This window comes from Mercenaria mercenaria, chromosome 14 (genome assembly GCF_021730395.1).
Source record: "Mercenaria mercenaria strain notata chromosome 14, MADL_Memer_1, whole genome shotgun sequence".
Taxonomy (NCBI): domain Eukaryota; kingdom Metazoa; phylum Mollusca; class Bivalvia; order Venerida; family Veneridae; genus Mercenaria; species Mercenaria mercenaria.
In genome coordinates, this window is record NC_069374.1 from 3,884,757 (window position 1) to 3,897,084 (window position 12,328).

At 36.3% G+C, this 12,328-nt stretch overlaps 2 protein-coding genes across 2 annotated transcripts; both read left to right on the top strand.

The window, feature by feature from the left end:
- The first annotated feature begins 863 nt into the window (after positions 1-863).
- LOC123526331 (uncharacterized) lies at positions 864-4,055 on the top strand. The gene is made up of 2 exons (XM_053523993.1): positions 864-1,041; positions 3,006-4,055. Exons 1-2 carry the CDS (start codon positions 901-903, stop codon positions 4,053-4,055), a joined length of 1,191 nt encoding a protein of 396 aa, XP_053379968.1. The 5' UTR covers positions 864-900.
- Positions 4,056-5,359: 1,304 nt separating this feature from the next.
- LOC128548333 (uncharacterized) lies at positions 5,360-9,527 on the top strand. Its single transcript, XM_053522852.1, has 2 exons — positions 5,360-5,740; positions 9,073-9,527. Exons 1-2 carry the CDS (start codon positions 5,657-5,659, stop codon positions 9,517-9,519), a joined length of 531 nt encoding a protein of 176 aa, XP_053378827.1. The 5' UTR covers positions 5,360-5,656; the 3' UTR covers positions 9,520-9,527.
- Positions 9,528-12,328: the final 2,801 nt, after the last annotated feature.

Sequence of the window (12,328 nt, forward strand, 5' to 3'; positions counted from 1 at the left end):
CAACAGTTGAATTAAAACACAGATATATACAGAACTTTCAAATATCTTTTTTCGAGCACAGTAAAAGTATAAATAAACAATTGAAATTGTACTACAAATTACCTGCAGTTTAAAAATGTTTAATATTACAGAAAATATAGTTATTAAGTTACAATTCATGAACAGTTCACAGATCATACTTATAGATGGTAAGGATATGGCTATGAAGTGAATTTATGTGTATATGTTTGATATTACATTGTTTGAAACCTACTTGTAAAATTTACACTGCTCTGTACATTAGCATAATAATACTTGTGTAAACATTATGTTGTTTTGGGCCGGTGGCCTATATATCAATAAAGAAATTGTCATTGTCATTGTCATTGTCAATAGTTCTTTTTTATATTCATATGATTGCTTAAGCAAAGTGACCAAAATTTATTATATTTAAGCATATACTAAACTATTTCTGTCTTGGTTGTGATTACGTTATACCAATTCCGTTCATCCTTTATTTTATATAAACATTTAGATCTTTGGGACCAACTATATTCCAAATCCTCCCACCCCTACTCCCTCTAATATGCATTTTTCCTTATTTCCAACACTTGCGGCACGATCGCTTATGTACTGACCATTAGAGTTTAAGCCCTACTGTGTCTGCCAAGCAATGAGTTTTAGGATCATTGTCGTTTTGCTTCAAGAAACACACTGCTTCAGATCTGCTTCTGCACATTAAATTCTTTCGGTAACTTATACATAAATGTTTATTAACTTTGAACAAAGTTATCCAAATATGTAAAAAAGATCGAAAGGTCCCAAAATTCGAAAGAGCTTCATTACCATTTAAATTATGCAACAACCACGCAATCACCATCATTCTCAACTTGATACGCTCTACAACCACGTGATGATCTGATGTTTATTGATAATGCATTTCTGAATAACAACCGACACTTTAACGTAGTGTGTAAAATACTTCAGTTGGACTACTTTGATGAATGTGTATACGGAATAAAGAACGTTATCTCGTTATATATCATTCATATACAGACAATTGTAAGTATTTTCCTAGACAATGTACGTGCGTAAACTAGGGTAGTATCTGACCTTGTTACAAGTAGCAGTAGTGTAGTTAGCCGTGCGCTCTGCGAAAACGAAAATCAAAAAATGCTTGTTTCTGTATATTACAAAATGTAGCAACATCTGGTCTTCCTGCGATCCTGATCTGAGTAGCTGAACAAGAAACAAATGCCGACATGTGAAAACAATACTAGTAGCTTTTCGTTATTTTATATCATTATTGTTGTTGTTGTTGTTGTTGTTGTTACAAATCATAACATATGACTCCTTCAATAAACCGCCGGTCCGTAGGCTTTTGCTTTTGGCTACTGACGAGTCTATAGTTCAGCACACTAAATTTTACGGAGCTAAACCAAAAACTTGAAGAAAACAATTATTAGAATTTTGTTATAAACAGTCCTTCCGATCTTACTATATGGTAACACTATTTGAGGTACAGCTGATGCATTACTTGCCGCAATGTATTCCTTTTTATTAATCTTTTTAGAAGGATGTACACACAATGTTCAGTACCTAGTATCAGGGTTTTTTTTATAACTGCCTATTCAAATTTTTCCACTTATTATCATCACACATGTTCAAGTGCATTATAAGAATACCGTATTTTCCGGACAATAGGCCACTGCACCGTATTGGCCGCAGTCGTATATTTTAACTATATCAGAAATAAAATTGAACGTATAGGCCGCTCCGGCATATTGGCCGCGGCCTATACACTACTATGCGTCGAACATGACCATGTCGTATAAAGATTGTCCGCGATAAATAGTCATTGTATTTACAGGTAATTGCACTTGTTAATTCGTCAAATGCATTGGACTGTTAAGTCCAATGTAGGTTTCTTAAGCTGTTTTCAAAGGCCCTCGCGGCAATAGTGACCATTCTTTACATTTTACATGATTCGATCGGCTTTCAAAATGCAAGTGAAAAATTAAAACCGTTGCATAGGCCGCATGACAGGCCCATTTAGAAAAAATAAATTGACGTATAGGCCGCTTCGACGTATAGCCCGCACCCCTGAAAATTTCACTTCTTTAAACGTATAGGCCGCGGCCTATTGTCCGGAAAATACGGTACATGTCGTATTTGTTTTAATTCCCAGTTCAAAGTCTGGTAGATCAAATGTTCATAAGTACATAAGTACTTAAAGACACTTCATAGTTAAAAGCAGAAAAAAGGATGCCTTTACTGTTTAAAAAAAAAACATTGTACTTTGTACTTTTTATGCCCCCGTACACATTTTACCCCCCCCCCCCCCCCCTCAACCTCCCACCCAACCCCCTCCTTATACAGTTGTAAAAGAAACTATTCTGGTAAGATCATTTGCAGCTAAGTACATAAATAGTAGAATACAATATTAATAATTTCTGAGGCGTTTATTTCTCTCAAATGAAAATAGATTTACATTTTATTCCCATTTGACCAGAGAAAAAGTTTTATGATCATGATTTGACCATGATTTTGTCTTAAATATAATTTAGTTTTTGTCCTTTTATACTTAATTATTATACCAAAAAATCTAAACTAAAACAATGGACATTAACAAAACATAACATACTTATATTCTGCATTGAGAAAAAAATGCAACATTATGATCTGTAAAGTTGCTTAGAGTAACTGTTGATTTATATTTGCATGAAACGAATGGACTTTTATTTAATGATATTTAGTGTCAATCGCAGAAAATGTGAAGTGCAAAAATTATAAATTATATCTGGAATGATAATCAACTCATCCTCACGTTACTGCTAAACTTTTCTAATTACATTTATACAATTTTTTTTGTATCTGCTAGAAAAAAAATGCTAATATCGATAAATTGCTAGAACGTCTCGGAGACTGTTATTGATTAGATATGCCTGTTTGTTTTTAAAACAGAATAAAGTAAACATGGTTTCTTCCATTTTCATCGCTAGTTAGTATTCTTTTTCATGTTTTAGAAAATGATGGAACGTATATCACCAAATGAAGAAAATCTTTCTCCACTTATAGAAGGTATAGTCGAGTCAGTGCAAAAAGAAACTAAATGTGAGAGAGCAGACCAGATTCGTGATGCAATTGAATGCCATTTAAAAACTTGGCTGGATGAGATGGAAAATATCAATCCATTGTTTAAGGTATCGGAGTTGATTCAGGTCGGAAGTTATGCGGAGGGGACTAAAATAATACATCCTGATGAGTTCGACTTTTTAGCTGTAGTTGATGACTTGTCGCAACCAGGTTCTGTAATTATAGATAAATGTGCAAGTGGCCTTCAAAGTGGTTTAGTGAGAGTTGCAGTTGCAGACGACAGATTAAAGTCTAGATGGAACTCGCTTTGTAAAAATGGTCATCTGCATTGTTTTCAACCCATAAATTTTCCAGTGAGAGACGATAAATGTAGGTTCGGACATGTTTTTATTTCCTTACTGTGGAAGAAAGTACGAAGTGGAAAGAGGATAGGACCGACCAGCGGGTCGCCAACAGACATAGCCTGTAGAATTCAGTTACCAACAGTAAACAATATTCCCTTATTTTTAGTAGGGGCGGATTACAAGGCACCTAACGTTCTCATCAAATTTGAACTGGAAAACAGAGAAATAACTGTAGATTTATCCCCCGCAATCAGATATCATAAAATTGAAGATTGTTTCGAAGCAGAAGACTGTGTAGGCCCAGCTTTTGCAGAACTTGTTTTAAGTCGCAAGTCTCTCTTGCTTATCGGGACTAGGCATGAATTCGATTTTAAGGTGACTGTGACGGAAGCAGAGGTTCAATACATGCACTCTGTTATGAAAAAAGAGCACAAACTCATCTACATATTCATGAAATATATTGAGAAATTATACGCTGATCACCTCAACCCCGTTACATCGTTTTCTTCATACATGCTGAAAACAGTTTGTATTCACCATGATATCAAGTGTATTACCGAAGACAGAACTATCGCAAAATGCCTCAAATCTGTGATTAGGGAACTAGATGTGTGCACACGCAGGATACGTTATTAGTGTAGTGAAAGCATTCAGCTTTTCCCCTTTTTTGTTTTCAGAGGGGACACAAAATTGCTTGACCCCTATGTGTACATTGACCTTGAAGGAACCATAAAAAACAGGGGAAAAAGTTTGGGAAACAAGAGCACCACAATGCGGAACAATATACGCCCGAAGGTATGACATTTGACCCCTAAGTGTGACCTTGACCTTGAAGTGAGCCACCAGAAACATGCGTTCTGCACGTCGTCTTAACATTTTGGTTAACATTTTGCCAAGTTTCTTTAAAATCATTCGTGCAGTAAACATGCGCTCTGCACGTCGACTCGATGTGGTGAACATTTGTGTCAAGTTTCTTCGAAATCCTTCAAGCGGTTCAAGAGTTACAGAGTGGACACAAAATTGCTTTGACCCCTATGTGTGACATTGACCTTGAAGTGAACCATCTAAAACATGCGCTCTGCACGTCGTCTCGATATGGTGAACATTTGTGTCAAGTTTCTTTGAAATCCTTCAAGGTGTTCAAGAGTTACAGAGCGGACACGAAATTGCTTTGACCCCTAAGTATGAATTTGACCTTGAAGCGAGCCATCCCAAACATTGCTTTGCGCATCGTCTCAAGAGTTACAGAGCTGACACAAAACAAAATCATATGAGCCGCGCCATGAGATAACCAACATAGTGGGTTTGCGACCAGCATGGATCCAGACCAGCCTGCGCATTCGCACAGTCTGGTCAGGATCCATGCTTTTCGCTAACAGTTTCTATAATTCCAGTAGGCTTTGAAAGCTAACAGCATGGATTCTGACCAGACTGCGCGGATGCGCAGGTTGGTCTGGATCCATGCTGATCGCAAACCCACTATGTTGGTTTTCTCATGGCGCGGCTCATATGACCTTTGACTCCTAAGTGTGACATTGACTGAAGCAAGCCATCCAAAACATGCGCTCTCTACGTCGTCTGGATGTGATGAACATTTGTGTCAGATTTCTTCGAAATCCTTCAAGGGGTTCAAGAGCGAACACCAAACGGACGTTCCTACATAGGGATACTTATGTGGCTACTCTTTTGTTCTCTCTATTGTTCTTTTAGCCACGTAAGAGAAAAATAACCGCATAAAAGCCTTACGGAATGAATGACATCAAAGAAAAAGTACAGTTACCTATTGTTCCTATAGCCACCTAAGTATGCAAATGTGAGCTCGGACGGACGAACAGACGGACACCGGGGTCATAAAATAATACGTCCCTTCGGGCGTATAAAAAAACATAAAATAAACATTTTTTACAATCTTTTCAGATAAGAACCAAATTTATTTTTTACAATTTTTTCAGATAAGAACCTTTATGTTTTTCAGATACTCTCTACAGAATGAGAGCAATATTCACACACTATTTACCTCCCAAAGTACGAATGTCAACATAGGCGGGCGACTTCATGGATGTTCATAACTGTCTTAATGAATAGTTTCATATTATCTTTCAGGAATGAGTGCAGATGTATTCAGCGTTATAAGACATTCCCGTTTAAAATGCGTGTATTTTTTCTTTTAAGAGAAACGCCTACTGCAGCAGGAAATTGATCAGTTCTATCAAAGTACAGTAACACGGTTTATTGGCATGGGTTTCGAACCTGAAGAAGTTCACAAGGCTATGACAGCAAGTTTTAACGATCCTGATATGGCAGTTGAATATTTGATTAATGTATGTACATTGTGTTTTCTTAAAATTTGAACAACTGTTTTATCTTGTTATATAATTGTAATGACATTTCAGATTGATTATGTATCAGGCTGTAAAAAGATATATTGTGGACAAAAGAAACAAAAGACGTACCTATCGCTGAAGCTAACTTTTACTAATTAATTACAATAATCAGTTAAACAGCTATCTGATTTTCATAATATATATTAGTTATATGAATCAGCAAAAATTAAATCCCATTTCTAATTTCAAAATATTGTGGGGGAGGAGGTTTCACTTAATGTCGAATGACTTCCATTTAACGTCAATCATTCTTTGAGCATAATTTATCTATTTGGTTAAGGCATACAAACAATATATAGCCAACTTCAGGGCCATACATCGTCACTACATTTCAGGTTTCATAATTATTTGAGGTGATTCCACATTGTGATTGTCGAATCTTCAAACACGATACATACTTTTCCTCAGATCTTTTTGTGGCACGTTTGATAAGGGTTATTTGTCAAACGCAGACCATGGAATAATAGAATAAGGAAGAGGAGTTATTTAGTACATGCATGCCCAAATTTGAACATGAATTCAAACGAATTATTTTCAGAGTTTGATGAAAAATGATGCTTTATCGCAAGTGGTTCTGCGAAAATACAAAAACAAGTTTGCTTTAGCATTTTCTTTCCTTAATTACATATTACAACGTTGTTATTGGTGATTTTTATTATCAATTTCTACCTGCCAGAGGCAAGACAGTATAATTTAGTATGTAGCTAAGTTGTTAAAATAGAAAAGAAATATGCGGCAGCTATTTCGAAAGAAAGGTTTTGACATATATGAGAGCAAAACAGGGAGTACTTATGAATTTAAAGCTAATGTGAAAACTGAACTTTTTTTTTTACATAAAATCCTTATTTTACAAAATGTAGATATCCAAATGGTGGATTTAAAAGAAAGTGTTAGAGATCCAGTTACCAGGTCTGTAGAGAACCCTTATAGGGGCTAGGTGGCCCTAGGTCTAGTGGTAACACGCTTGACTGTCAATCAAGAGGTCTGTGGTTCGAATCAAAGTCAAGGCACTTGAACTTGAGTGTATCCCACTAACTAAGATGCCAGCACTGGTCTTCCAATGAAAGGCGGCTTCATGTATATCGGTGCTATTTACCGGGCACGTTAAAGAACCAGTCTCTGTCTATTAGCAGGACAGGCTTTATTTAAAAGGATCTCCCTCTCTCTCCATCCCTCCCCCAAACCCCCCCCCCCCACCTCTACCTCTCTCTCTCTCTCTCTTTCTTTCTCTGTACTAGAGGCTTTGGGCTTTGTCTCATTCTCTCCCTCTGGTAAGCACGCTCTGTGTCTGTACTAGTAGGGGATGAATTTGGCGCCCTGAGTGGCTGCTTTTGTGTTATGTAAATCAGCTTTGTATGTGTTTATCGTGAAAATGGCGCTATATAGAACACAACAGAATATACGTTAAATTTTGACTTACACAAAACAAACTTTTATATAGTGTGGATTATTTGTGCAATAATGGTAGCAGTTCACATGCTGGGAAGTGGATGAATAGTATTGGTTGTGAACTCGAATGTCAAATGTAAACTGCAAACAATTTCGGATAAGAATAAAACGAGGCATGTGGTGTATAATATGTGATTGGTTGGTTGTATTATCTTGATCAACACATATGTGTACAATTTTGTGTCTCGTTGCCAGCAGCCTACAAGGAAATGACATTTAAAGCAGTTTCTATCACAGCTCAAATGGTAAGAAACTGACTGGAGAAATAAATATCGTACAGTTACCTACAGCTTTTACAGTTTTTAAACCAACTGAAATAAATATATGTATGATTTAGTTTAAACATCTGCCGAATATATAAATATATAGTAAAATGATATACATTAACCAGAATTAGCATGTAGGGTATTCTCAAAATTTCATCTTATATATTTTCCCTGTAAAAATACTGTTATACCGCCATGTTTTGTATGTGGATGCAAATAATTCTTGTTTTCTGGCCAGAAATGGAAAGATTGCAGTTGAATAGTTGTATCTCATTTATATTGGCGGTTAGACTGCACGCTGGTTTCTACTGCATGTCCTATGATTAACCTTACTTGACATAAATATTACAAATACCAGAAAGTATATTCATTTTCGTGATAAAAATGCATTGTTTTTATGATAACTTTTATTTTTGGACACACTACATCATGTTAATATCGTCTAACCATATGGACAATGAGTACACTTATTATATATATGTTTTCACTGTTTGTCAAAGATGTGTGTAAGCTTGTGCACATGATAGGCCATGATAGGCTGATAGGCTGATGGAATGAATTAATAAAATTTTCTTACCTTAAAAATGACGTTTAATCAGTTCCAGTTTATATTTAGGTGGTAGTCAAGTGTTTCATAGTTTAAAAAACATGTTCCATAACTTTCTTCGAAATAAATAATGTAATAATTCATGATATCAACACTTCTTTTTATATGTTCAAATATTGACAAATCGTTCGAATTTTAAATGCTAGTAGCTATAACAAGAATAACATTTTTTGCATCATTGCCACTTTTCAATTAAGTAAAACTCGACAATTAACTATAACATAAAAAACAAAGTTCTTTCCCACAACTTAAATCTAAGCTGTGTCCTATTTTGAAAAAGCTACAACAAAAGAATCAATTTTATACTGCCATTCTTCAATCTTATTGTCTAAATAACAGAAACTCACTGGCAAAACTAACATCAACGAAACTCTTTTCCAAACTTTATAACTGATCAAAAATGAGATTGCACAAATCACAATCGCAATATGCGGCTATGTCGTGAACGTATGCAAAATAAAAGTAAGTATTCTTCTGCAAAGGCATTGAGTACATGCGTTTTAGGTTCTTATGGATTGTATTTTTATATCATATCTACAAGAGCATATTTGTGTTTTACATTACATACCTTCTGTTGCCTTTACGTATGTTAGGGTTTCACTTGGCGGGGATTACTTTTATTTACACTGTCCTGTGACTTTGGAACATGGTGGGGGTAAGAGTGAGGTTAGGTGCACCTTTAAACCGGTTTAAACTCCCATGGTGGTTTTGCCACTGACCGTTCCAAGGGGGTGCCCCACTGTGTTCCTGTATTTGTTTGTTTCGCCCTTTTTTTGGTGTTCATTTTTGTGTATGGTGTGCGAAGTTGTTCGTGTGTGTCTTGGGGAGGCTACGTTTTTAACGGGGCTTTCCCTTTTTGGATATTCTTCCTTGTTTTTTTTTTACATTTCATCAAATATCTAAATATTTCATCAGAATGTATATCGCGAATCGGTTCTTTTTTTCAGGGTATTCCAGAACATCTTGTCGAGCTTGCTCTCAAAGATCCCAAGACCACAGGACCAAATGATTGTGAGACTTCGTATGGTGAGTTCTTCCCTTTAGAGCCAACTGTTTTTGAACAAACCGACTATCGAGCACAGACCATGCATGTTGGAGAATCCTGTCAGATTTCGTCTGGTGGACTTACATGTTTAGAACCAGCTGCTTCAGCACAGACCATGGATCAAGCACAGTGTGTTGGAGAATCCCGTGAGAGTATTTCTGATGAGCTTACTGATGTAGGGATAGATGATCCTGGAAAGATTGATAATAATGGGGAACAGGCTTCCTCTAGCGTACACAACATAGTCACTAGTCAGTTGGGACAAAGTGGAGAATTCCCTCAAAACTCATCTAACGGACAAAACATGGTTACTTGTGAAATATTGTACCAAAGGCAAAAACAAATATAAAATGCTAACATTAAAGAACTGGTTAATAGGTTTAACGCTATCTGCTCCAGGATAGGCAGTTTATTATGACGAATCTTCGGATTTTTCGAGTTAGACTTTTTCTTGTGTACAACACCACGGCCACTTGTAAATCAAGATTTAAGACAGAACTTCCCAAAACCAGCAATAAACAAAGCTTGTCTACGTGTGAAATACTTTACCACAATGCAAAACGATAAGGAAACATGTATGGACTTGTGAAAGGTCTCCCTGTAGCAGCAAACCACAACAACGCTTTTTTCTTTTAACCTTGTAAAGAGATCTACTTGGATTTGGGTTATAAAGATAATCCTTCGTGTTTTTAATATAATTTTCAAATGTATGCATAAATTAAATAATTTTCCGATTTTCAACTGATTGTTACAACTGACCAGATTATCTTTTATTTAATTTGTGACCGGGTAGCACTCCCAAAAAACGACATGTAATTTTATAATTGGGGACTTTTCCAAGCATTTAAATTAAATTTGCTTGTTTTTTTCTTTGAATGAAAACTGTATGCCAAACTTGTTTTCCAGCAGACTTTCATCCATTTCACTATGCAAAGCAGATAGTGAAACGTTTCTAATCTTTTTTTATATATTGCAGTTATAATTTGGTAATTGGATTTGTGGTTTTGACTTTGGACCTTAGAATTTACTTAAGCTGTGAAACTAGAGCCTATCTATTTATAATCACCGACTACACGAGGGTTTTAACATGGACTGCAACTTTTCACACTATGTCGATTCAATCTTGGGCGTAAAAAGTTGTTAGTTTACAGTAATGTGCTGAAAAACATAGGTTAGGTAGGTCGGTATTTGTTTTTATTATAAAGTTGGACTTTTCGAAATTTATTTTTGTGTCAAAAATGAATACAAACAATGACTTTAGAACAACAGAATGTTGATTTCTAATATCTCTGATCATGCTTAAAGCATAAAAAGTGCAGTTTTGCAACTTCTTGTAAAAAAGTTGAAAAAAGAATCTCCAAGGCAATAAAAACATTAAGGGTCGGGTCAAAAGTAGTCTGTTATGATGTGAGATTTTGAAATTTTTTTTATCTTCATAACTTTTTATTGGATGACTTTTCAAATGTACTACTTTTTGTATGTTATATTTCACGTATCTATTATATCTGTTTTTATGAAGTTTGATGTAAATTAACTGATTCAATGTAATATTATTTTAAATCATTAATGTAAATTGAAAAAGGTCGTAAAAATTATTTGTCAAACCTTCTCCAAACTTAACTGTACGTATATGTGTTTTCACTGTTTGTCAAAGATGTGTGTAAGCTTGTGCACATGATAGGCCATGATAGGCTGATAGGCTGATGGAATTAATAAATAAAACTTTTTTCCCCTTAAAAAATGACGTTTAATCAGTTCCAGTTTATATTTAGGTGGTAGTCAAGTGTTTCTTAAGTTGTTTTTTTCTCCCTCTGGTTGTTTCTTCCCCCTAATAACTAAGTTTTTGTACATAAACAAGGGGAAAAAACCCAACTGATTGGTTTTTTCTCCGCCCCCACCCCTCTCCCCGGATGTTTTATTCTCCCCTAGTTTTTGTTCATGAACAAGGGAGAAAAAAACAACCTGTTGAGTTTTCTCCCCTCCTGGTTGTTCCCCCCCCCCCACCCCCCACCCCCAGTTTTTGTGCATAATTACGGGAGAAAACACCAACCAGTTGTTTTTTTCTCCCCCGCCCCACTGGTTGCCTTTTTTCCCTACTAGAAATTAAGTTTTTGTGCATTAACATGTGGGAGAAAACTAACTGGTTGGGTTTTTTCACCCCCTAGTTGTTTCCTCGCCCCCCACCCCAACCCCCACCCAGCTTTTGTGCTTAAACAAGGAAGAAGAAACAACCAGTTCGTTTTTATTTCCCCCCTAGTTGCTTGTCTGAATAATACACAGGTGGAGGAAACTCACTAGTTGGTTCTTTCCCACCTTGTATGTATGTATCTGCATGTCTGAATAATACACGATGAAGGGGAAAGAAATTGACTAATTGGTTCTTTCCCCCTGATATATTTATATCTGCATGTCTGAATAATACACTGTGAAGGGGGAAGAAACTGACTAGTTGGTTCTTTCCCCCCTGGTATATATGTATCTGCATGTCTGAATAATACACGGTGAAGGGGGAAGAAATTGACCAGTTGGTCCCCCCCCCCTTGTATGTATATATCCGCGTGTCCGAATAATACACGGTGAAGGGGGAAGAAATTGACTAGTTGGTCCCCCCCCCCCCCCCCCCCCCCCACCCTTGTATGTATGTATCCGCATGTCTGAATAATACACGGTGAAGGGGAAAGAAATTGACCATTTGATTCCTCTCCTTCCCCTTCCCCCCCCCCCCCCCCCCCCCCCCCCGCAGTATGTGTATATCTGCATGTGTGAATAATACATGATGAAGGGGGAAGAAATTGGTTTAAACTTTATTTCAGCAAGTTTGACATACATGGTATACAACAATAAATGCATGAAATTAATGGATCGGAAAACAAGTTATTTAAAACTTATATAAATTCCTCTCCATATATGAAATAACTACAAATCATCAAATACCACATTGTCAGGAATCATGGCTAGTGATAAAGAAGAAATTAACTAGTTGGTTTTCCCCCCATTGTATGTATCTGCATGTATGAATAATACACGGTGAAGGGGGAAGAAACTGACTATTTGGTTCTTTCCCCATTTTATGTATCTGCATGTCAGAATAATACACAGTAAAGGGGAAGAAACTGACTAGTTGGTTCTTTCTCCCCTGGTATGTGTATATCTGCATG

Excerpts from the sequence above, each read along its gene's own strand:
- LOC123526331 (XM_053523993.1), top strand. The coding sequence starts at position 901 with ATGTTTATTGATAATGCATTTCTGAATAACAACCGACACTTTAACGTA. Across the intron at positions 1,042-3,005 it reads TCATTCATATACAGACAATT|AAAATGATGGAACGTATATC; the intron begins GTAAGTATTTTC and ends TTCATGTTTTAG.
- LOC128548333 (XM_053522852.1), top strand. The coding sequence starts at position 5,657 with ATGGGTTTCGAACCTGAAGAAGTTCACAAGGCTATGACAGCAAGTTTT. Across the intron at positions 5,741-9,072 it reads CAGTTGAATATTTGATTAAT|GGTATTCCAGAACATCTTGT; the intron begins GTATGTACATTG and ends TCTTTTTTTCAG.